This window comes from Eleutherodactylus coqui, chromosome 10 (assembly GCF_035609145.1).
Source record: "Eleutherodactylus coqui strain aEleCoq1 chromosome 10, aEleCoq1.hap1, whole genome shotgun sequence".
Taxonomy (NCBI): Eukaryota; Metazoa; Chordata; class Amphibia; order Anura; family Eleutherodactylidae; genus Eleutherodactylus; species Eleutherodactylus coqui.
The window spans coordinates 134100574-134127253 of NC_089846.1; the positions used below are offsets into that span (position 1 = coordinate 134100574).

Below are 26680 nucleotides of genomic sequence, written 5' to 3' on the forward strand. Positions count from 1 at the left end.
ACACCCATTCACTCTATAACTTTGCATTATGTCCAGTCTAAAGGGACCTTAAGGGCGGTTTCAGACAGCTGAAGGCACAACTACACTCACCAGTACGGTGTGTAGTTGCACCTGAACAAGGTTTAGGGACATTTAGGGGAGCTGGCAGGTCCCATTGTAGCAGTCCCATTTATGACGGTAACATTTCAGAAATAAGGCAATCACTGCTGATGACTTTATTATATGAGTATGATGGGAGTTCTGCTCCCGAGTCTTCAGCCCATTAAGTCACTTGTCTCCATCTACACCCAAAGTCCTGGAGAAGACCAGCAGAGGTTGACACATGATACATTCTTCTGTCCACATGAAGCTGATGCTAAGCCAGCAGGACTGTCCGCCCTCTTCCTCTTCCTGGTATATACTGTCCTTTAATCTTCAGCGAAGAAAACCGTTCATTCAGTGTGACATTAGTCTGGAAAATACAGAATATCCATCAGCGCTTGTTCTTCTCGCTGCGCTACAATGAAATGTGAATGTTTAACTAAAATAACTCCTAAAACTTGTCACAAAATATAAGAGACCCAACTGAAGAGGAACTCCGAAGCCCTCGTCAAACCCATCAAGTCTTATTATTGGTGCAGAACCATAGATTGTATGTTCAACTGGTAGCAAGAAAAAAGACATACCATGCAGCAGCTAAAGGGCCTTCAAAAAAAGGGGGGCACAACCCTGGTTGGTCCCATCCCCTTTGTTATAGGGTGTCCAAACCCTGTGTGTCGGCTCTCCTCTCTGGAGAAAATGTATTAGCAAGGATCAAGGACACACCAGGCTCTTCTGTCCTCGGAGGCAATACCCAGAAACATAAAGGGGGTCCTATTTTTATCTTTGCTGTGAGACCCCTTCTCTTCCGTACAACATTTATGCAATTAAAGGGGTTGTTTGGTTTTGGCAATCTCTTTTTAGTAAAAATGGCCCAATGACGATAATCAGATCACAGGATGTCCCACTGCTGAGACCCCAGAGTAATCTGACCCAATGACGATAATCAGATCACAGGATGTCCCACTGCTGAGACCCCAGAGTAATCTGGTCCAATGACGATAATCAGATCACAGGATGTCCCACTGCTGAGACCTCAGAGTAATCTGGCCAAATGATAAATAATCAGATCACAGGATGTCCCACTGCTGAGACCCCAGAGTAATCTGAACCAATAACGATAAGCAGATCACAGGATGTCCTACTGCTGAGACCCCAGAGTAATCTGACCTAATGACGATAATCAGATCACAGGATGTCCCACTGCTGAGACCCAGAGTAATCTGGTCCAATGACAATAATCAGATCACAGGATGTCCCACTGCTGAGACCCAGAGTAATCTGGCCCAATGACGATAATCAGATCACAGGATGTCCCACTGCTGAGACCCCAGAGTAATCTGGGTCAATGACAATAATCAGATCACAGGATGTCCCACTGCTGAGACCTCAGAGTAATCTGACCTAATAACGATAATCAGATCACAGGATGTCCCACTGCTGAGACCCCAGAGTAATCTAGGTCAATGACCATAAGCAGATCACAGGATGTCCCACTGCTGAGATCCCAGAGTAATCTGGCCCAATGACAATAATCAGATCACAGGATGTCCCACTGCTGAGACCCCAGAGTAATCTAGGTCAATGACGATAAGCAGATCACAGGATGTCCCACTGCTGAGACCCCAGAGTAATCTAGGTCAATGACGATAATCAGATCACAGGATGTCCCCCTGCTGAGACCCCAGAGTAATCTAGGTCAATGACGATAAGCAGATCACAGGATGTCCCACTGCTGAGACCCCAGAGTAATCTGGGTCAATGACAATAATCAGATCACAGGATGTCCCACTGCTGAGACCTCAGAGTAATCTGACCTAATAACGATAATCAGATCACAGGATGTCCCACTGCTGAGACCCCAGAGTAATCTAGGTCAATGACCATAAGCAGATCACAGGATGTCCCACTGCTGAGATCCCAGAGTAATCTGGCCCAATGACAATAATCAGATCACAGGATGTCCCACTGCTGAGACCCCAGAGTAATCTAGGTCAATGACGATAAGCAGATCACAGGATGTCCCACTGCTGAGACCCCAGAGTAATCTAGGTCAATGACGATAATCAGATCACAGGATGTCCCCCTGCTGAGACCCCAGAGTAATCTAGGTCAATGACGATAAGCAGATCACAGGATGTCCCACTGCTGAGACCCCAGAGTAATCTGACCCAATGACAATAATCAGATCACAGGATGTCCCACTGCTGAGATCCCAGAGTAATCTGACCCAATAACGATAATCAGATCACAGGATGTCCCACTGCTGAGACCCCAGAGTGATCTATGGGGGGAACAGACAAGTGGCTATCTTTGTAGTATATGTTAAAGGGGTTGTCCCGCGGCAGCAAGTGGGGGTATACACTTCTGTATGGCCATATTAATGCACTTTGTAATATACATCGTGCATTAAATATGAGCCATACAGAAGTTATACACTTACCCCCTCCGGTGCTGGCGTCCCCGTCTCCATGGCTCCGACTAACGCTGTCTTCTCCTTCCATTAGACGCGCTTGCGCTGTGCGGTCTTCTGCTCTGTTCAATGGGGCCGCTCCGGCGTGCTCGCGCCGCCGAGGTCTTCTGTGAATGCGCAGACCAGCTCTCCGGTGCAAGCAGTACTTATCTGTGCTCTGCCCCCAAGATCCAGCACTGTAGCCCCACCGCAGTCCTGGTGTTGGTTGTGGCAGATGATGTCACCGGAAGTCCCCTGACCACTGCAGCCAATCAGAGGTTGGAGCTTCACTGTTTCCAAACTGTTGGCATCATGGTGCCCTGAAATGTGAGTGCTGATAACAGGAGAACGGGTAGTGATGCTGAAGCCTCTGATTGGCTGCAGCACTCAGGTGACTTCCGGTGACATCATCTGTCGCAACAAACTCCGGGATTACAGGTCAGATCATCATCCTTTATCACCAACAAAACTTGTTTAGTTTTAGCTCAAACATATACAACAACTTTAGTAATAGCTTGCGACTCACATGATTGGCCATAGCCCGGAAATTGAATCTCAGAGGAACTCCTTTTGGAGGGGGATCTGTGGGCCGCGCTCCTGTTTTTCTAAATCTTCCTCCTGGTCGCTTTATTACTGCTTTTTTAGATCTGTGATATAGAGAAGGGACAAAATTATTCACTAATTTCATTCGAAGCTGTTGTGGCGTGCCAGCCGCAATCAGGAAGTGGGATCAGGGTGCCGTCTATACATCAGCCTGATTCATGTGCTGTTGAACGCCTCTTTCTTGTCACTGTAGAAGGGGAATCCCTCTGGGTATTCTGTCACAGCAAAAGTTCCCTTGCGAATTATCTGTTGGAACACCTCTTCCCTGTTTCAGAATCTCCTGTGGTGTGGATTGATTGGCCCGACAGGGAGGTGTTTTCCCTAGTTGGTCAATCAGCCATAACCAGTGTGTATATATTCTGGCCCCAACCTGGCATGGGTGCTGGTTATTTTGCTAGGCATGCATGCTGTATGTTTGGTGTCATCTATGTGTCGGGGATCAAACCTGGGACCTCCTGCGCTCTAGTTGGTGGCTCTCCCTATTGAGCCATCTAGCCTTGAACAGCTCCCCTGCATGACTCTAGCCTTGTTCTATGTTAGCTGCTAGTCTAGTTCCTGCCTCCCTTTCCTGGCCCCCGCCCTGTCACAAATTGGGACTTCCTATAAACGCCAAGCCCTGACACTTCTCAAGTGAGTGATTATTGTGCTCCAAGCTTTGTTCAAGCTTCACTTCTACCCACCTCCTCCATCATTACTGCAAACTGAGACCTCCTGTTTCTGTCTCCTGGCTTCCCTTCTGACTACGCTACCCGCCTCATCCATTTGTACTGCGAGATGAGACCTCCCGTTGCTGACTCCTGGCTCTTCCCTCTCCAGACCTGTGGCTATTACACCTGAGGCTCCAACCCAGTGCCTGAAACTGCTACACTATGTTAGGTCTAAATCCTTTCTTATTTGTTCAACCCGTCCAATGGTGGTCAGGTACCTGAGTCTACTTCTGTTCATCTCCTCCGTCTGATGGTCGTCAGATATCTGAGGTATATATCCCGCCTGAATCCCTCTCCTTCCATTGGTATGCAGACACCTGAATCGTCTCCATCCATTTGTTTGCAGATGCCTGAATCATGTCTTATATGTCATATCTGCTGAGTGTGGCAGTGGACTCCTGTCTATTTTGTGCCATTTCCTAGCCCTGTTAGCATTTCTATCTGTTATATATCCTTCCCTGTCCTCCATCTAGGGACAGGGTAGGTCCTCCAGGATCAAGACGTGAGGCCGTACTTACTGGGACGATCAGCTTTCTTTTAGGCAGGGTCCGCCAAGCTATAGTTGGTTAGGGAAGGGGGCGGGCGTCTCCTCTTTTATGTTTTGTGTGTCCCTTGTTTTGGTGCTATTATATGTGTATATGTAGCTGCATTACGGACATTATCGCGTCATTGTTTAACATGTTGGTGACATTCGTGGAGGGTATCGTACATTGTGCCCTGCTCAAACATAACAGAAGGATCTTAATCATTGAAGCTCCTTAAAATGAGCTCTATGTAAGATGGAAAAATATTTACTCACTGAGGAACAAAACTTGCTTTAGGGTTAGGGACAGAAACCGTTAAGGTGGATCCAAAACCATCATTGATTTGCCACCTGGTGAAGAAGAAAACATTGATTACAAGTCCCTAATGCCATTAAATATAATAAGCTAATCATTTTAATGACCTTGCATTTGTCTGTCTTTTCCCACGATTCATAGTGACTTGTTGCGTCAACTGGAAATGGCAAAAAGAAAAAAGTTAAATGTATTGAAATTAATTTTTGCAAAAAACTTTTATACCAAAGATCATCCCATATCATAATCAGTGGTTTGACAAGTGACCACAGAGCTCCATAGACCTGTAATAGAGCCCCATGTCATTAAAGGGGTTGTCCCGCGGCAGCAAGTGGGGTATACACTTCTGTATGGCCATATTAATGCACTTTGTAATATACAACGTGCATTAAATATGAGCCATACAGAAGTTATTCACTTACCTGCTCCGTTGCTGGCGTCCCCGTCTCCATGGTGCCGTCTAATTTCAGCGTCTAATCGCCCGATTAGACGCGCTTGCGCAGAAGGGTCTTCTCCCTTCTGGTCGGTCCGGGCACGAGCGGCGTTCTGGCTCCGCCCCCTTCTACGCGTCATCGCGTAGCTCCGCCCCGTCACGTGTGCCGATTCCAGCCAATCAGGAGGCTGGAATCGGCAATGGACCGCACATAGCCCACGGTGCACCATGGGAGAAGACCCGTGGTGCATCGTGGGTGAAGATCCCAGCGGCCATCTTGGAGGAAAAGAAGGAAGAAGTTGCAGAGAGGGGATTCGGGTAAGTAAAAATTTTTTTTAATTTCAACACATCCCTTGGGTTTGTCCTGCGCTGAACGGGGGGCCTATGCAAAAAAAACAATTACTTTGCCTCCCTTCTGTCCGTCTATACAGGGTGATTAAAAAAGGGACAAAAGTAAATCTGTGGTCTTTATATGCGAACTGACATACAATAGCCAAAATGACATAAAAAGATATTGGAACTCTTCCAGCTTTTATTGCACCTTACACATGTTTAGTATAGGTGCCATTGGTAACACCGTAGATATCAAGTTGGTAGTCCAGTTCTGCCTAGAATTGTCCCAGCATATCCTCTGTTATCCATTCCACTGCAGTGGAGATGTGGTGTTTTAGGTCATCTAGTGTCACCAACGATGCCCACATGGAACATCTGTATCATGCAATAAAAACTTGAAGAGTTCTTCTATCTTTTCATATCTATTACGTTGTGCTGCTGGGACCTGTAGTACTATGGTTTCTAGCCGCACAGCTCCACAGGTGGTGGTTATTGAGCTGGCTGGGTGTGGTGATCTCCTTCTAGCCAATCCCCCGGGTCTTTGTTCACATTTAAACCCTGCTCCTGTCAGTGTCTGTCTGGTGTTCAGGGTGAGCAGTCATGTTACTTCAGCTTGCAGCTGTCTGTGTGACTTGTGTCCTCATGTCTGTCCTGTTGCAGCTTGCTGTGTGAAATGTGTTCTGGTCTGTCCTGCTTGCAGCTTGCTGTGTAAACTGTGTTCTGGTCTGTCCTGCTTGCAGCTTGCTGTGTGAACTATGTTCTGTTCTGTTGCAGTTTGCGGTGTGAACTGTGTCCAGTGCTGCTGGACTCCTGGTTAGTGTAGGGACTAGCGGTATAGCCAGGAGCCGTGAAGTGGCCCGCTAGCTTCCACGTTTTGATCAAAATGTCAACTAATACCTGGTATTTATATACAGCTTATCACCTGTTTCTAGTGGTTGCATTTTGGCTGCTGTATGCTGTGTTTTCTAGCTCTGTGTGTCCTGTTGTTCTGTTCCTGTCATGTGTATGTGTCCTGTTCTGGTGGCGTGGTTCCTAGGCTCAGCTAGGGCCCAGATCCGAAGACCGCTGGGCTGCCCTTTATTGGAGCGATGTCCCCACTCAGGTAGGGCCATGTCATTCTCCTTGTAGCACAGGGCAAGTTGTCAGAAACCTGTGTGTATCCATCCTCCTTTGGTCATGATTCTGTGGGCCCCGTGCTTAGTTTGCCCACACGATCGTAACAATATCATTCTGGCTGTTGTTTGACAATTCTTGTAAGAAGAAATCAGCCTTACTTTTGCATCATTCTTTCGGAATCACCCTGGACTTCTTTCTATAGTATCTTATCACAGGTATAATAAACACAATGATATCACAGGAGAGGTATAATAAATACAGTGATGTCATAGTACTGGTTTAATAAACACAATGATGTCATAGTACTCACATAATAAATAGTTATATTTCTGCACAGTGATAATAAAGACAGAAATATCAAAAAATGTGCTAGTGAACAAAGTGAAGTAACAATTACAGTGATGTCACAGTCCGGGGATGATGTGCCTGGTGGCCAAAGTGATGTCATATAGTAAGAGGAATAACAAACACGGTGATGTCTTAGTACTTTGATGATAAACCCCATAAAGTCAAAGGAAAGGGTTATTGCACAGAGTGATGTCACAGTATAAAGGTAATGAACCATGATGTCACAGTATAAAGGTAATTGATGTTACAATGCATGGTTAAAGCAGTGATGTCACAATACAGGGAATAAGCACTGATATGCTATTATGTGGCAATGTGGCGTTGGGGCTCTAGGTCCCAGGTATGACTGCAACCTCAGCACCTCTGATACTTATGCCCTGCTCCAACATGACTTCCTTTCATGTGTTATTTTAGCAGTCTTGGCCATGACAGCATGCTTTGAATGTTTGTCTTGGAGGTTGTCTTTCCTGGCTGATCACAATATTAGTGTAGAGACAGAAAATTTGGGTAATTGAATTTCATTGTTGGCAGGGGCATAACTATAAGTGCAGAAGATGTGGTTGCACCCGAGCCGTGGAGCCTTAGCGGGCCCCTATGGTCTCTCATGCCCATATAAGATGACCAGGACAATGAGTGAAGCATTATAATTGGAGACCCTGTTACAACTTTTGCATTGGGCTCTGCAGCTTCAACTTAGCCCTCTGATTGCTGGGATAGTAAATAAGGGATATTCTTATACCATTGAATGAGCCAAATTTGTGCCCGCAGGACTAGACGTCATAGTCCAGCATTGACAATTAATCATCAGTTTGATCTTCTCACTTACTCTATTTCTGTTGACTGTATTTGCTCTTTGCGGCCTTTGCCCATTTCCCATTTGTGGTCTTCTATTCTGTGTGTTAATTCTGCTGCAATACAAAATACAGTAATTAAAGGGGGTGTTTAGGATCAGAAAAAATGTTGCCTTCCAATAGGTGGCGCTGTAGAGGCATTGTTCCATCTTCCCATTTGCATATTTCCCATGGGTGGCTTTATAGTTTCCTCACACCTTATAGGTGCTCTCCCTAAGGAGTAACTATATCCTTCCTGACCCCCATGTCTATAGGCCTCTCACCTAGCAATCTACTGCACACTGATGAAGGGTAAAAATCCAAAAACAGTCTGTCTGTGCATGCTTATTTTTTCCCTCTGGAAGGGAGCCTAGCTTTGGCTTACATTCCCAGTCATATTACAAGGCTTATTAAAACGTCAGACATTGATTTGCAAGAATGCTGCCTTCCAGTAGGTGGCGCTATAGAGGAATTGGAGGAAATTTACTAGGTATGGCATCTCTGATGCAGGGCTCAATATCATTTTCCTTGGCGCACAGTGCGTCTAATACATTGAAAGGCGCATGGCTCTGCACGTATTAGGCTTACCCCACCACCTCCATGCTCTTTCTGCATGCCAGGTCCGACCTGATGTACATTTCTGGCATAATTTATGCCAGTTACTGGTGTAAATTATACATAAATCTGTTGGTCTGGGCAGCCATGTCCCCTCTTGTCAAGCCCTGCCCACTTTTTTCAAACGTGGTAAAGGCAACGCAAGTGGCATCAAAGTTGTACGTTTTTGTGCAAATTCCCTATTGCGCAAAAATGTGCAACATTTTTACGTCAGAAGCCAGCGTAAAATCCTTTGTGCATGAACCCATCGTTCCATCTTCCCATTGGCATATTTTCCATGCATGGCCTTATAGTCTCCTCACACCTTCTAGGTGCTCTTCTTATACCCTAACTGACTGCTGTAATGTGGGTGGCACCATCACTGCTCGCAGTTACATGACCTCTAGGAAAGATAATGCTACCTACATCACAGCAATGTCCAAGTAGCGTCCATAATACGGAGATGGCTTGTATGACTGCCAGGAGGAGGCGGAGCCATGCATCACAGCCGGGCCCCCAAGGCACTCCAGGCCCCGTAGTGACCGCGTGGTCTGTCTACATTGTAGGCACGCCACTGGTTCTTTGGAATATTCCGTCTCCTGTAAAAGACCCCTAATTCTACTAATACATGCAATTTCAAAGTTTGTAAATGAATTTCCAATCCTCTTGTCTCACCTCCTTGGTAATGACTGCGCCGGACGGTTCGCTGCTTTATACCTGTTTGTGTTCCGTTGGACCTTTTGAGTTCGTGTTTGTACCATCATGTTTGAACTCTGCAAAAAAGGCCAAATATTAAGTGAAGAATATGGTCTATAAGGACCCTTTCACACATACTGGGATATTCCTCAAGACGCTGTGGAATGTTCTGCTGTCGAAATCCGCAACAAAATCTGCATGTCTAAACATGGATCTGGGCATAAAATTGCATGTGGGACGTACAGATGTTGGTGGGGATTTTTCCGCTCGGGTGGAATACTTGACAACGTCTTGTGGAATCTTCCAGTAGATGTACAAGCACCCTTAAGAAGGTAATATAGTCCACCGTAACATAATTAATAAAAAAAAGCCAAATGCTCTGTCTTGTTATGCCTATTAATATTATTAATAAAGGTTATGTCTAATTACTATTGCAAACTGTAACTCCCAGTATTTTGTTACCAGGGATGCAGTACCGCATGATAGGCGCATCCCAATTTTCTCTCAGATAATGTGGTACCTCCTCTGCACAGCAGAAGGCAACATTTTGCAGTCACGTGTAGACATGTTGACTTGATTGACCTTTACCGTGAGCAGATTGTTGGTGCCCAGAGGTGTGGTGCCAGTATTTCTGAAACAGTCACACTTGTTGGCTGCTTCTGAACCATGGCATCAAGAGTATACCAAGACTGGTTGAACCATGGACAAACATCCAACAGAAAATCACACAGTAGTAGGTCACTTGTGGTTGATCCTAGAGGCAAGAGTTGGGTGGCATGTCTGGTATCTCAGCAATGATGTGCCACAGTTGGCCAACTGACCCAGGAGTACAACAGCGGGGAATGTAGACAAATTTCCTCAATGACCATGCGGCGTACCTTGCATTGACTGGGGTTTCATAGCCGACGACTGACAAGTGTGCCCCTGATGACCCGCATCATGACCAACAATGCCTCACATGGGTCCAGGAAAGACGTCAATAGACCTTGGAAATATGGCAGAAGGTTGTCTACAGTGACGAGTCCCATTTCCTACTGAACCATACAGATGGCTATCTCTGCATCTGGCACAAATAGCATAAAGTGGTGTAGTTCTGGGGTTCAACAGGCTGGTGCTGGTGATGTAAACAGGCTGGTGTTGGATTGGGGAGCATTTTCCTGGCATGGCCTAGGACCATTGGTCATCATACTACAATCCTTGAAAATTGAACGCTACTGCAAACTGTTAGCTGACCATCTGCACTTATATCTTCGGGAAGTCTTCCCCAACCATAATGCCATCTTTCAACAGAACAGAACTCTCTGTCTTCAAGCTTAGAATCCCTAGGGAGTGGTTGGTGGATCAAGACAATGAATTCTCCACACTGCCTTGGCCACCAAACCCACTGGACTGTAACCCTATTGAACACGTTTGGGATATGATGGAACTGGCTGTGAGATCTGCTCCCATCTATCGGCAAAATGTGCACCAACTGATGGAGGTGCTGCAACGGGCATGGGTTGAGTGAGTATAGAGGATGTCCACCACCTACTGGAATCTTTAGTATTACTAATGTAGTGATTGCGGCTTGATACCACTGAAGACAGTGATTGGCTGCAGTCTCTTGCGCATATAGGCACGTCACCACACTAGTTTCTCAACAAAGACTGGCGGTGGGAACAGGAGAAGCAGCTAGCCGGGAAATGGAGCACCCTGGTGCATTTTTTAGTATCACTTGGAAAATCCAATACCCGTTGAAATCATTGGGTTGCCTATCTACGGCACATATGTGCTGGGTCCTCCAGAATAAGAGATGCTCTTTGAACCTGCTCTCCGCTATGAATAATGTATAGTTGAATATCCTGAATGAGAAACCAGCAACAGTAAGGCCATCTTTGCAATGAGCAGCTATCCTTCAGATAGGTCGCTGAAGTGTCATTCGCAGGGGGATCTTCATGCAAATTAATTTGCAAGCTGTTAAAATAGGAACGACTGCAACTTTACTCCGGGTGACTTTTGATCAACCAGTCACTACTTTTAGGTGAGCTGAAACAAAATGACTAGTGTGCGAATTGTTTGCCATTCTGTCATTGGCCGTGTTTACATGGATCGACTATCATTTGCATTTGCTCTGTTGAGCAATTATTTGGATGACAGTCGCCCATGTAAAGACACCCTAAGTTGGGAGCCAAGACCCCCCACTGACTTGTGATTCTTTTGGTAAGGTCTTCTTCATGAAGTGGATGCAGAAGATGTTTGATGTGGATTTTGCTTTCAATAGTTACCGTTGTGCTCAGATTCAGCCTATTGAGCGGGCTCACATTACTCCGTGAAGCAGCAGCTCTTCGTCTTGTTATTGGGCCAAGGGCATTGTTCCTGACAGTCACACCAGGATACCTTTGCTGCCTGAAACCAGGTTTAGGTCTGCCAGACCCTAGGAAGCAAAATAATAAGTCATTAGCAATAATAGCTCCACAATGTGGCATTACAAACCAAAAGCCAATGAAGTTCTTATAATCTCAGCCCTTACCTTGTTGATTTCTTGGCGCATTCCTAAAATATCGCCTATTTTGGAAATTGCCTCTTTTTATTCTGCCATTCTGCCTTGTCTGATTCACGGTGGACTGAGTGTCGGACTCTTCTTTTTGAAGTCTTATGATGTCATCTGAAAAGAAAATAGTTTTAAAGGTCCACGCCGACCTTATGATTCATTGTATGTAGGAATGTCTTTTCACATACCATGCATGCAAAAATATAGCGCAAAAATATGTGCACAGCCATATGAGGGTTTTGTACAACCTCTGTATACTGGCAATGGTTGCAGAAGACTGACTGGAATCGCAAGTATCAACCATCCTGGTCTGTGAGAGTGAACTGAGTCCATGCTAGAGCTATTGATCCTGTACCCTGTTGGGTGGTGACTCACTACCCGGTGGTCTTGACCCACGCCGGCTATGGAGTGCAAGACCTGAGGGATATACCAAGATTGACTTTTATCACCTGTCCACAGGATAAGTAATAAAAGTTCCCCTCTACTCATCACTTTGGACTTGCTGTACTTACCACCCGCAGTGATGTGGAGATGGAATGCACGGCCTCCGCTCCATTCATTTCAATGAGGCAGACAGAGATAGCCAAGTACAAGCGCTCAGCTATCTCCATTGAAGATAAATGGAGCAGCACCGTTACAGTACATGCTCGATGGCTGCTCCATTCTGTCTCTTTTTCACTGTATGGGGTGCAATAAGCCCACAGTGAGGAGGAGAGGAGATACAAGACCCCCATTCTTGGGATCGTGGGGGTCTCGTGGTAAAATTCCCACTAGTCAGGCTTTTATCGCTTATCCTGTGGACAGGTGATAAAAGTCAATTTTGGTATAACTCCTTTAACTGAAAGTGTCTGTAGAGTACTGAGGGACTGTGCTATGGCTTCAGCAGAAGACCTAGGAAATATTGCTGCAATGACCAGAGACTGTAGAGTGCCAGCTCCTGGGGCGCAGTCAAATTCAGAGTTGCCCCGTGAGTTAACAGAGACTGTAACTGGCTGTCACTATTTTCTGCTGGTGGCAGCATCAATCTGCTGAAAGCTTCCCTTTAGCATCACATCAGCATGCAGCAAAAAAACTGTATAAAACCACTAAACATGTAGGGACTAGATAACAGTAGGATAACAATAGTACAAGTATCTGATATTTACAGTAGATTTGTATAGTAACATCCTACTAGTTACATTCAAGCGTCTTCTGATACTCTGTAGCAGAATGTATGGCACTGCTAGGAAACAGCATCTATCCCAGCCTGCAGATAGGACTCCCTTCTGCTATTCTTTGATCTGCGCTGTCATTCCTAATAATATTGTGGGAGGGATAGTTCTTTGAAGCCATTGAATGCATAATAGATACATGTCCTTGTTACTTCTTCCATCATGAAGACAGTAGTGCAATTAACTGTGCGAGATGACAGAATTCTACTTAAAATGTCCAGCAAGTGAAAGGCGATGCAGATTTTCCTTTCAGCAACTGTGCCTGTCAGACAATCCGGGTGTCACCGAGAGCGGGTGACACAGCTGCTGCTTCTTAAAGTTCCTGAGCTGTGTCATCTTTATAATCCCAGCCTTCAATGGATTTGTCTACTGCAGATAACAGCTTTCCATATGCCCTATTCAAACATACATAAATCAACCATAGCATTAAACCAGCCTCCTAATATTATGTAGATCCCCCTTATGTGTCCAGAAACAGTTCTGACCCATCGAGGCACGGACGCCACAAGACCTCTGAATGTGTCCAGTGGTATCTGGCACCCAAATGTTAGTAATAGATCCAATGAATTCCCTGAGATCTGGGAGATTTGGAGGACAAATCAATGTCTTGAACTTTCAGTCATCTTCCTCAAACCATTGCTGAATTATTTTTGCAGTGTGGTTCCCTATTATCCTGCTGACAGATGCCACTGCCACTAGGGAATACCATGTCATGAAGTTAGTGGTACGTGTCAAAGTTACATACACAAGAATGCGCAGAAGAGAACTCCTTAAACTTTTTGTCATGTTCCTCAAACTATTCCGGATCAGAATGCTATTGTAAGAGGGGTGAGCAATGCCCTGCTACTCATTTACAGGTGAAAGCACCTAAGCCACTATGGCAAGAGGCCTGATGGCTATGCTAAGCTTTACCCCCCATCAGACATAACAGGGGGAAGTAGAGAGCAGAATACCGGTCAAGCACGGAAAAATTGGCGCACAACAGCAGCGGCGCTGAAGAACAGGGGGCTGTCAGACGTTATACATAGGGTAAACTTTAGGCTCAGCCCCCTCAGTGCTGCAACAGTGAAGCCGTTAGTGCTTTGAAGAGACAGGCGCTGTATAGGGAAATGAATAGGGGCTAAACTCTGCCCCCTCTAGAAGCAGCCGCAAGCTTCCAGGTGATGGGGTGGCATTCTTTGTAGAGTAAAGAAGCTGTGCCACAGCTTAGTGTGATGCAGCAGGAACAGCTACAGCCAACAGAAGTGTAGAACCAGCTCCTAAAGTGGTAGAGGCCATTCCAAATCAGCAGTGAGTGTAACTGTTCCCCATGGTGGGGGACAGCTGGGGGCCAAGCAACTTGAAAGCTCCAAGAGGACCAGAGGGCCCTGATGACCAGAGGGTCAAACATGATGGTGATACACCGCGTGGAATGACCTTTCCGCATAGAAACCGGTCCCGAAGTAGATAACAGCGCGATGTACCCAGATAAAGATCAAGCTGCCAGGCATATGAGTCTCCAAAATGTTAGCGTGCACCACTGTAGGGACTATGATGGATGGATGTGGACTGGGAGGGAGCATTTCCCCAAAAGGGGCTGCAGGAAAGCAAAAGTTTGTCTCACTGTTAATTCGACGTATTGTTCAACATTAATTGAATTAGAAAGCAATATTATATGTAGATGTTGTGTAGCAAAAAGGCATTTGTAGTGATGGTGTTATGCACCGATGGGAGTGATACATTGGAGGTGCACTGCTGCATCTATGGTGCGATGAGTCTGCAATTAATTTACAGGAAGCCGAGTTATAGAGAAAGAAGATACCGTGTTTCCCCGAAAATAAGACAGTGTCTTATATTAATTTTTGTTCAAAAAGGTTTAACTTTTTTACATGTATAGCTGCCTGGACACTATTTAAATTGACTTTTTTAATTAACTGTTAGCAGGGCTTAATTTTGGAGTAGGGCTTATATTTCAAGCATCCTCAAAAAGCCTGAAAAATCATTTTGCATCCTCAAAAATTCTGGAAAATCATGATATGTCTTATTTTCAGGGTATGTCTTATTTTCAGGGAAACTGGGTAGTTATGAGTGAAGTCTGAAACGCGAAGTGTCTTGTCATCCTGTCAAAGAAATCTGTTATGTGATCTTCCATTAACACCCGGAACGTCTAAGTACTTCATGCCCTCCTATAGAGCGAAGTAAAGCCATTTTTCACATTTAGTAAAGTTTATTTGTTCGAAACATTCCTGCCTTCGTCTCCATCGGTCAGCTGGTGTACTATTACATAACTAACCATCCGGGAGCCTAACCCATGACCCACTTCACTAGGACCTTCAATGCCAGGACCCAAGCAGCCTAGGACATCACACTATCTCTGCCAGCTTTCCCGGTGCCAGCCGTTCCCCGGCATCCCGCCGTCCACATGATGAAAAAAAAACAACAAGTTTAATTAGACCAGGCCAACTTCTAGATGGACACATCCAGCCTGGAGTTATTTCATGGCTCTGCAATACATGACCTCCCCACAGCAAAAAATTAATAACATTCCAAAAATGACTTTGCACAATAGGAACTGGTCTTTCATCATGTTTCTGTTTAATAGACTAGAAACATCCCTAAAGGTGGAAGCTTTTACTAAGTGCAGAGCGATATTCTCCCCTGAATAATAACGATCCCCTCGGTGCATTTAGTCAATCTACAGATTAATAGGCCGGCATACGGCGACTGAAGGACGGGCCATTAACGTGACGGTCCCAGCCTGCCTGTTTTCTTCTTCTTATTCAACAATCGCTGCCCCGATTCCCTCTGTAAATGGATATTCTCAACCCTCCACCTCCCTCTGCATTCTTAGAAATTGGAATTGTCCCTTGAGGGTGAATACAGCCTGAACCGTATTATGGCGCACAAAAGATTTGTGAAGGGGGTGAGACGCTGCCGGAGCGCCTGAGCAAGAGGTAATGCTAAATGACAGCACCAATATCATGAGCCTAATGCTCTCCCATAATGCACCTGCATGGATTGGAGTAATTGTATAATCCAGACGCTTGTATTACATGAACTACAGATATAGGATATTTAATCTGTATGTACATATATATCATGGGAGAGTAGGGATGAGTAGAAGCATTAAAGGGGTTGTCTACTGATGGCCTGTCCTCAGGATAGGTCAACTATGGTTGATCATTGGGGGTCGGCTGCTCCAAATCACCTGATCGGGCTTGTTGTCAGTTAGAGCTGTCAACATTTCAGGGCCTGCTTGGTACTGTAGGCACACCTACCATTCTTTACGTCAGTGGGAGCTGTGCCTGGACCTACCAAAGCGGGCCGCTGCAATACAGGCAGCACTATCTGCTTCCAGTCCTGACAACGGGCCAAGAATCAGCTGGTTGGCAGGGATTTCAAGTGATGGACCCCCGACGGTAAACATTTCATCAGTGGGGGTCTGTAGCTCCCTTTTCCAGACAATCCCTTTAACCCTTTCCAATCCAATTTGTATCCGGGTTTTCCTAGGGGGCTTACTCTTTATCTGCTATTATACAACGGCGCTATCTGCTGGCTAAAGCCAGTACTGCATGAGGTGACACGTTGGATAGGCTCTGATGGCAGAGAGGCTGGTAATATACAGTAAGAGAACCCGGACGGCATTGGAGCTGTACAGCCTTAAATCATAATGTCTTCAGACGTCAGACAGTGGATTGGAAAGGGTTAACAGAGTGGACTTATAACTATCCCATATCTCCACCTTTTTTATGCTGCACTTTTCTGTTTTTCCCATGTCTGACCCTACAATCAGAACGTTCGATGGGCCTAGACAGAAGGTTCATTCTGTGCGCCATCTATACGGTTCCTCTGTGGGGGATCTTATCCCAGACAGTTTTGTTCGCCGCACATCCCCTATTATATTTTATACTGGAACGTGCCGTGACTTATTTTTATTAGAGACTTCAGTATGAAAAATCTTTACATGCCTCCATATCCAATCCAAAGCACCTATAGGTCCCTGCTAGAGATGAGCGAACGTACTCGTTTAGGGCGATTTCGCAATCGAGCATCGCTTTTTTCAAGTAACTGACTACTCGGGCGAAAAGATTCGGGGGGCACTGGGGGTGAGCGGGGGGTTGCAGAGGGGAGTGGGTGGGGGGGGGGGGAGAGAGAGAGAGCTCCCCCCTGTTCCCCACTGCTACCCCCCACTCACCCCCGGCGCCCCCCGAATCTTTTCGCCCGAGTAGTCAGTTACTTGAAAAAAGCGGTGCTCGATTGCGAAATCGCCCTAAACGAGTACGTTCGCTCATCTCTAGTCCCTGCAGAGTGCCTTATTACCGATATGTACAATAGAGGCACACAGTCACGTGCCGCAGGAAGCGCTCATACACGCAGCCGTATGCCACTCTGGTCTGTGAATAACACCCCGTTCTCACTGCGTATGCATGTGCGTGTTGCATACGTTTTTGATGCACCCTTTTATTGTCAGTATTGCATCCGTAGTCACTGTATTTTTTGCACGTGCGCAACTTTTATTCCCGCTGTCTCCTGGCTACATGCATAATAAATGCAGTAAATTCACATGATTCTGCACATTTGCTACATTTTTATGCTATTCCGTGGACCTTAACAGGCGATTTTCGTTTGGAAACACGGATGAAAATAGGACATGCTGCTTTTTTTTTTTTTGCACAAACGAGTAGTCCAGGAAAAAAACGCTCATCTGAATAAACCAATGAGAATCAATATTGTTGTGCCGTGTCCGAATTATGTCCATAAGAGGTACAGATATAATACGCAGAGAAAATATACCCCTGTGAATGGGCCCGAAATTTCTTCTCTTCATCACCTCTTTTTATCTAAATAGGTCAAAAAATTTGTGCTGATTAATTTCTTAAAGGGAATTTCCACGACTTTTTCTATAAATGATTGGTATCACCCAGAGATGTCACTTTAAGCTGCGGGGCCCCAGTGCAAAATCTGGAATTGGGCCCCCAACTATAAAGCTTCATTGATAGTATTGGTTTGAAATACGGGGGAAGAGAGATTTATGGGGCCCCCAGGGCTGCTGGGTCCAGGTATGACTGCACCCCTATACGTACGCCCCTGGTATCACCTACTGACCAGCTGATTCCCAGCACTGCTGTCAGTACAGACAGCACTGGAAGCAGATAGCGCTGTCTATCTTGCAATGGACCGGTTTGGTATTGCAGACACAGCTCCCACTGAATTCAACGGGAACTGTGTCTGTAGTACCAAACCAGGCCACTGTAAAACATACAGCGCTATCTGCTTCCAGTGCTGTCCGCACAGATAACAGGCCAAGAAATCAGCTGATCGGCAGGTATCCCAAGCAATGGACCCCTGATGATCAACTATTGATGACCTATCCTCAAGATAGCTTATCAAAATTAAAAGCCCAAGTCAACCCCTTTAAGATACATTAACAAGCATGTGCATGGATCAATGAAATGTATTTGTGCATACATGTGTCTGTCGAAGCCCTAAGAGCCATAAATACCCCCCATGACAGTCTTAGGTCACCTACGAGTTTAAAGTTAAAGGAGATGTCCCGAGGCAGCAAGTGGGTCTATACACTTCTGTATGGCCATATTAATGCACTTTGTAATGTACATTGTGCATTAATTATGAGCCATACAGAAGTTATAAAAAGTTTTATACTTACCTGCTCCGTTGCTGGCGTCCTCGTTCCCATGGTGCCGACTAATTTTCGCCCTCCGATGGCCAAATTAGCCGCGCTTGCGCAGTCCGGGTCTTCTGCAGTCTTCTATGGGGCCGCTCGTGTAGAATGCCGGCTCCGTGTAGCTCCGCCCCGTCACGTGCCGATTCCAGCCAATCAGGAGGCTGGAATCGGCAATGGACCGCACAGAAGCCCTGCGGTCCACGGAGACAGAGGATCCCGGCGGCCATCTTCAGCAGGTAAGTATGAAGACGCCGGACCGCCGGGATTCAGGTAAGCGCTGTGCGGGTTGTTTTTTTAACCCCTGTATCGGGGTTGTCTCGCGCCGAACGGGGGGGGGGGGGGGGTTAAAAAAAAAAAACCCCCGTTTCGGCACGGGACAACCCCTTTAATGAGGAGGAAGAAAGAAGATGAATTAACCAAGGGTTTCTTTTGCGTTGAACCAAACCTTTAGCAAGGTTGAACCCGCGACAGGTTTGTCGGTTTCGGTTGGCTCCATACTCATCATCATTAAACAGTTGTTGGATTAGTTCATTGTCCTGCGCTGTGAAAAGAGCAACTCCAGTAGGTCGGATCTTCAGCTAAAGATGTGTGGCAGCTGTCACGGATTCCATAACGAGCAAATATGGGATTTGGAATCCAGACAAATGGTGCCTATAATAAGACCGCAGTCATACAGCTCATCCGTGCAGGCTTCCATGGGCGTTGAGGACATTAACCCTTTCCAATCCCCTGTCTGATGTCTGAAGACATTATGATTTAAGGCTGTACAGCTCCAATGTTGGAAGACGTCCGTCGGGGTTCTCTTACTGTATATTGCCAGCCTCTCTGCTGTCAGAGCCTATCCAATGTGTCACCTCATGCAGTACTGGCTTTAGCCAGCAGATAGCGCCGTTGTAGAATCGCAGAAAAAGAGTAAGCCCCCCTAGGAAAACCAGGATACAAATTGGATTGGAAAGGGTTAAAGGGGTTTTCCAAGTTTATTTTTAAATCCAGCTGGCCATGCCCCAAAACAATAAAAGAGCCTATTCACACCCATCCCGCGCCTCCAGCACTGCCTCTCCGTCCTCCCTACCGGCGCTCTGCGTTTAGGCTGCAGTCAACCGGCTGACAGGACATCACAGGCTGCTGCAGCCAATCACAGGCCTCTGGGGTCGAGAGGTAAGAGAGGCTTTGCTGGAGGTGCAGGGACTTGGGACAGGGGTGAATAGGCTGTTTTATTGCTCTGGGGCATAGGCGGCTGGATTTCAATGCATACCCTTAGAAATGCCTTCAAGGCCGGACTTACACGGGTGTATGTGTAAAAATGTATGCTATAGCCCAGCATATTTGTGCTGTTATTACGCATATTACTTTACTTTTTGCAGGGCCATTTTACTTGGGTGGGGGGCACAGCCGTGCCCCAATATAAAAGGCTATTAAGCCTAATTAGTTCTTGACGTGTTCTTTTTCCGGTGGAATTGCACAGCGTATTGTGCATTTGCGCGAGTATTGAGTGCGCATTTGCGCACCTTTCATAGCCTTCTATTGGGCCTTTGGTGCGTAAAATAGTTCATGCTGTGTTTTTTTTTTGCATGTATGGAATGTGCGCACAACAACAAAGAATGAGAATGAACCCATTGATATCAGAGGGTCCTATCCTCTGCGTGTCGCATGCACATACACGGCCTTATGAGTCGCCCTCACACAGCAAGTTGTAGTGCGGATTCCGTGTCAAATCCACATCCCATTCATTTGAGGCTTGAGAGAGAAAAGGAAAAACTCGTGCCGAGTGTCCCAAAGTAGGAGGAGTTCCAGAAAATGGAAATTTAAGAGGTGCACAAAGAATGTTTGAGGTCTAGTATGCAGGTCAACCAACAGTCAGATCAATGTATAACACTGATAAGGAGGAACTGCAAAAAACTGGAGATCTGGCCCGACCTCACGTTGATTGAGCTTGGGAGAGAAATAAGGTTGATGATGTATAAAAGTCTAAAGGCTGGTTTACACGGGCTGATGACCGCTCAAAGATTGCTCAGACGACAGTGACGGCTTTGAGCGATCATTTTGCATAAACTATTAAGTAGCTACTCAATTAATTGTGCAAATGAAGCCTTAGCTGAAAGCAGTTAATAGCCGAGGGCTCTTATCTGCGCTCAGATCCTTTGTTCTCCACGGGGAAAACAATGCTATCAGCACTCTCCTCCCTGTGGAGAACTGCTGATAAGGCTGAACTACGATTTTTAGGTTGGACTGAATGTAACCATCAGCTAGCACTGCCCGGAAAGTGCACGATGGGCGCACATTAAGACACAACGATTATCGCTAAAATGATCGCCTTTTAGCAATTTTTTAGCGATCATCGGCTGGTGTAAATGGGCCTTAAAGGGGTTGTCCCGCGCCGAAACGGGTTTGTTTTTTTTTTTAACACCCCCCCCCCCCCCCCCCCCGTTCGGCGCGAGACAACCCCGATGCAGGGGTTAAAAAAAACAAACGGAGAGTGCTTACCTGAATCCCGGCGGTCCGGCGTCTTCATACTTACCTGCTGAAGATGGCCGCCGGGGTCTGCTCCCTCCGTGGACCGCAGCTCTTCTGTGCGGTCCATTGCCGATTCCAGCCTCCTGATTGGCTGGAATCGGCACGTGACGGGGCGGAGCTACACGGAGCCGGCATTCTGCACGAGCGGCTCCATTGAAGAGAGCAGAAGACCCGGACTGCGCAAGCGCGGCTAATTTGGCCATCGGAGGGCGAAAATTAGTCGGCTCCATGGGAACGAGGACGCTAGCAATGGAGCAGGTAAGTAAAAAACTTTTTATAACTTCTGTATGGCTCATAATTAATGCACAATGTACATTACAAAGTGCATTAATATGTCCATACAGAAGTGTATAGACCCACTTGCTGCCGCGGGACAACCCCTTTAAGTCATGTTTTATTTAAAACCAGCAATTGTAATGCGTTTCGACATATGCAGACCTCTTCATCAGAAAGCTGGGTGAATATGTAGCATTCTTTACAGAAGCTTGGTCCCAGATACAAGAGAGCAGACAGCTAAATGAGAGTGTCAAATCCGTGGTGACCGACACCTGACTTCTTCCAGATGTACATACTGGGAGCCACAGCTGGAGATGCCAGAGCCCCTCAGCTGTTTCCTGGGGGGGAAGAATACAGGTGCATTGTTTCTTCTTACAGCTTATGCCATGCCCAATGCCTAGTCAATAACAAAAAGTTGTATAGTGGCAAAACCCGCTAAGGCTAGTTTCAGATACGAATATTGTAACACATGCGAATTACGGAAGTTATATAGATGACATCACATCTGTATGTCATCAGGATTTTGTCACGATTTGATAAGCATTTGCCTCCGTATATTTTATTGGCTGCTGGACAAATACTAATCCGTATCTGCCCAATAAAAGATAATATCCATATGGAGACAAAACTGCCATGAAACATACGGTCATGTGAAGAGATACATAGATTCACATTAGCTCCATGTAATAATGGACCAAATATGAAGCTACAATATGCTCATCTGGAATGGGCTAAGAATGTAAATACTTGATATACGTCATATAATATGGGATCCCATTAGAGCCCAGGAATATTCAGGTAGTAGAACTCGTTTGCAGTCAGGGAGCAGGATGAAAAGTTTTGCTTTCTGGTTCTGTCAGTGTGAGGGAATCCGCAAGTGACAGCAGGAAGAATGATTTTTGTTAGAAGGATCCTCCATGGCGCCATCCTACGCAGCTCGGAGGCTCCGTGGTTCGGATTCCTTCTGTGGGTTTGTGGTTCAGCCTCTACATAGAGCATATTTAGGCGTTCGGATCTGACTTGCCGCACGTTTCATAGCTATTCAGACAGTTGACACATTGTAAGGAGTGTAATTTATTTTACAACCAAACACATGTACCTGTAAATAATATATCAAAGCTCCTCGGCTCTTTGAAGATGACTTAAGTATATGCTGCAGATACAGGGAGGCATTATTAAACAGTAACACAACATATACAACATTCCCTGTTCGGGCTTGGAGGGATTTGCATGCAGTTTGCTTTGATCAGGATGAAAAGATTGAATAAACTCCATAAAGATATTGTCATTTGTTGTTGTGTTTTACACGCCTCACACATCGGATCCCCGGCTGCTCCTCACCAGGCAGTATGGAAATTTAAATGTAAGTCCTCAAATTCCCCTCGAAATGTTCTGTTTAGGGGAAAGTCGGGTGTCTAGTAGAGATGAGCGAGTATACTCACCAAGGCACATTACTCGAGCGAGTAGTGCCTTAGCCGAGTATCTCCCCGCTCGTCTCTAAAGATTTGGGGGCCAGCGCGGGTGACAGGTGAGATGCGGCGGGGAGTGAGATCTCCCCTCCGTTCCTCCCCGCTCTCCCCCGCCGCTCCCCGCCCACCGCCGGCCCCCGAATCTTTAGAGACGAGCGGGGAGATACTCGGCTAAGCCACTACTCGCTCGAGTATACTCGCTCATCTCTAGTGTCTACCAATTGGCTGCGAAATTCAGTGCTGCAGAAAATACGGACAGAATTTCCACAGCAAATCCGCCATCATGCGGATCTGCGTCTGGAAAATCTGCAGCGTATTACCGTAAGGTTGGGTTCCCATGGGATGGAAAACCTGTGAAAACCTCGCGGCTTGGCCGCACCGAAAAGCCGCAAGATTCCCGTGGGAGAGCCGCAGCTTCAAAACCCGTGAAATTTCCTGGTGGGATTTGAAGCGCTTTGGCCGCCATGCTGTGGCTGTCGATTCCGCGCCGCATCGCCTGTTCCGCCTGGCTTTGCCGCGACAGATTGGCTGCTCTATGTGCACGAGATTTTTGCTAAATCTCATCCACATGGCTGGCTAAACCCGGGATTAGGAGCCGCGGGCGAATTTGCTGCACAGAAATTCTGCTGCAAATCCGTCCCATGTGAACGCAGCCTAATACTAAGGTGGATGGGATTTACCGAACTGCCATCTACATGCTGTGTAACAGACCCGCAGCGTGTCGTCCCTCTTTACCTCCGGGACACTCTTCTGGTCCTCCATGGTTCCCTCTTTCTCCTAACCGCCTTCCTTTCTCGCTATTTCCTTGGGTCAGGTGCGTTAGGCATTATTTATCAAAACTGTCTTAGGGCCGGCTGCACATGACTGGGTCGAATTCTGCATGTCACACATAGCATTTCTTTTTGGATCACACACTTGCAGTTTTTGATACAGTTTTTTGAGTCAAAACCAGAAGTAAATAAAAAGAAATTGACGTATAAAGGAAGGACTTCGCCCTCCAACGAGCATCAACTTCTGGCTTTGGCATTTTCCAAAAATGCTATATGTGAACGGCCCTCAGGGCTCCTTTACACTGACCATCACAACATCGCCGCAAAAGAAATCCGGCAAAATCACAATTTTGCTCATGAGATGTCTGAGCGTCAGCGAGGTTTTTGCTTGCGAAGACATTGCTGCCGCTTGCAATTTTTTTACGCAATTTTCTTGCCATAGACAATAGCAGTTTATAGTGTTTGAAACGCATCGCATAAAAATCGCAAGTGTGTTGCAAAAACGAAGGCTCCATAGGGAAACATGGGAGATGGAAAAAGCAAAACGCAGAAAGATAGAGCATGCCGCCGTTTACAACACTGCATGAGTGAAGACATCACACGTGGGAATGAAGCCATTGAAAAGCATGGGTTTCACAATTCTGCATTCTCACTCGCTCTCACGTCACGCAAAAATCGCACGATTTTATCGCCAGTGTGAAGGCACCCTTTCTACGTGCGAGACAGTTAGGGCAAGACCTGTCTTTCCACTTTTTTTCCAACTCGTGCGGAATAGCGCAGAGTTTGAAAAGTGAAAAAAAAGTAACACTGGTTCATGCGCCAATACGCTACAGAGTATATTGGCGCAAGACAAGACTAAAGCAAGTGAAGTAGACAACATGGCCGGCCTGTAATAATCTAGGATACCAAAGCTGGGGGTGCAAGCAGTAATGTCTGGTAGTGATAGGCCTGTGAGTGTTGGCGTTCTACAGGAAGCGTCCTCGGGTATGACTCGTCCTCATTCTTGGATATATTAATCGCTGTTGACTCACATGTTGCTAAAAATAGTCTTTCGTATCTCCACTGGGCACTGCCAAGGAAAGATGCCCATACCGTGCCCATACTATTTGTTTAGTCACTGCTGCACTGGACACAATACTACAAGGTATAGAATAACCCCATTACATATTGTATATCCTGGCCCCAGCATATTCTGATATGAGACTTATAGCATAAGGACTATTTACACCGACTGATGATTGATTCAGCACTAAAGAGCCACAAGGGATCCCACAATGATTGAGGCCGCTTTTACATCTACATTGGATCCTCCTGTTGGAGGACTGAAAAAATGGAAAGCAATTAGTTTTCATCCATTTCGCTTCTGTTTTGTACAATTCCGTTTTTTCTAAAAAAAAAAAGGGTTCGCCAAAAAAAAAAAACCTAGCGTGAGTTCAGCCTTATATTGAGGCAGACCCGCTGATCAACTGACCGCGACGAGTCTTCAAATCTGGCTTCATAAACTCCTGGCGATAACAGATAGTTATCTCCAGCGACCACTGCTGGAGAAATGTGGAATTACAAGTTGGTATTCAGATGAACGGTAGACTGCGCAATATAATATACGGACGGCCTGGTATCTCCAGAGCAAAAACCTGTGCAAACAAGTTCATCTGTTTAAGCCCAACAAGAACCGTGCGTGCAAAAAAGAGAAATGAGAATGAACCCATTGAATTCATCTGAAGGAGCCCAGAGGCCGTTCTCACACGTGTTCAGAAAACGCCACACGAAACTGCAGCATTTTACCTTGATTTTGCGCTGCGTTTGTGAATGCATGTTACAGCGTTGCTCAGCATTGTTTAACGCACCCCAACACTGTGATGGGTGATGAGGTGTGCTAAAAAGCGGTAAAATGTGCAAAAATAGAGCAGACCGCGCTTGAAAATCGCAGAGTTCGAACGCTGGTCTGCAAGGCCCAATGAAATCAATGGCAGCATTGTACTGCAGCTAGCGTGGCGTTCAGGACACGGCACTAATCCCGGTACAAAGCGGTGAATATGAGAGCGGCCCGAGGGCTTATTATACTGCTGTAGGCGCAACTACGTTCGGCAGTACGGAGTGTCACTGCACCGGAATGAGGGAGATTTCTTCTCCCTCGCTGGCAGTTTGAGCTCCAAGCCAGACCGCAGGAGTTTGAAAAAAGAGGCGGGAAGATCTTCCCCGCACAACATATTTACTTTAATATATTCCCACACGTGAACTCCGCAGCTATTAGGTTCTACTGAACCTAATAGCTTTCTGCCTGCCAATGATCACATGCGGAATCCTACCCCGGATTACCGCGAGCGGGGAAAAAACGTGGCATGTTTTATTTTCCGTGGATTTACGCTGTGGGAGGTCTCCATTAATATAGCATTAATAGAGACTGTGGAAATCCGTGATCACTCGCAGGCGCTTTTTTGTTTTTAATGGCGGTACTCCTGCGGCGTAAATCAGCGGGCGTTTCCCGGTCACACGTGGGCATGAGCCCCAATATGGCTGCAATTATCATGGCAGTATAAGGGAACAAAACCACGCTCGTCTGATCCGCCTTCAGACTTCAATGGGCAATTTTGGTCTTTAGGACCCATTTACATGGGCATATTTTCTGTCCGTATTCAGTCCATATTTTTCACTGACGGCATATGGACCCGTAGAATTAAATAGGCGCATTTTTTTACGTGCATAAAAAAAAACAATCGTGCCATTTCCTATTTTGGCCAATATCACGGAACAAAATTGGCCGTGAAAGCCTATGGGCAAATAAGAGAGTGCATGGAAAGAGATACAAAGTATCTTAGGCAGAATAAACACTTGTGAGCATCCGCTTCAGCCTTTACCCCCCCCCCCCCCCAATGTTGCAATGTTAATCCAGGGAACGCAAAAACAAACAAACAATGAGGTAGAAGCCAACTTGCCTTATTTTAGAGGCACATTGTTACATTCGCTGTGTTGTTTATGCATGTTGCCAGGAGACAGTAGAGAAAAAGTTACATCAATTGGGCTTCCTAGTGTTTTTTTTTTTTTTGCACACGTGAATAACGGCTGGCCTCATGTCCGCTGGCTAAATGGAATTGCGGATTCCGCAGCGGATTTTGCCCATAGGGAATCATTGGCCATCCGCGGTCTATTAAATTGATTTTTGCACCCACGGATGGCATTTTAAAAGAATTGCGTTTTTCACGTGGGAGAAAAAACACG

The 26680-nt window shown here is 46.1% G+C and overlaps 1 protein-coding gene across 2 annotated transcripts in view; it reads right to left on the bottom strand.

Moving 5' to 3' along the window:
* Positions 1-200: 200 nt before the first annotated feature.
* The window catches only part of LOC136579841 (UAP56-interacting factor-like), a 27495-nt gene continuing 1015 nt past the window's right edge, over positions 201-26680 (bottom strand). The window contains exons 2-9 of one of the 2 annotated variants that reach the window (XM_066579896.1): positions 11536-11670; positions 11291-11439; positions 9006-9103; positions 7733-7811; positions 4787-4836; positions 4640-4714; positions 3057-3177; positions 201-451 (exon numbers count right to left, since the gene is read on the bottom strand). In XM_066579896.1, coding sequence (XP_066435993.1) covers positions 356-451; positions 3057-3177; positions 4640-4714; positions 4787-4836; positions 7733-7811; positions 9006-9103; positions 11291-11439; positions 11536-11670 — 803 coding nt within the window. In that variant the 3' untranslated portion in view covers positions 201-355. Of the gene's footprint in view, positions 452-3056; positions 3178-4639; positions 4715-4786; positions 4837-7732; positions 7815-9005; positions 9104-11290; positions 11440-11535; positions 11671-26680 lie in introns of both variants that reach the window. The other variant, XM_066579895.1, reaches the window with a different exon arrangement.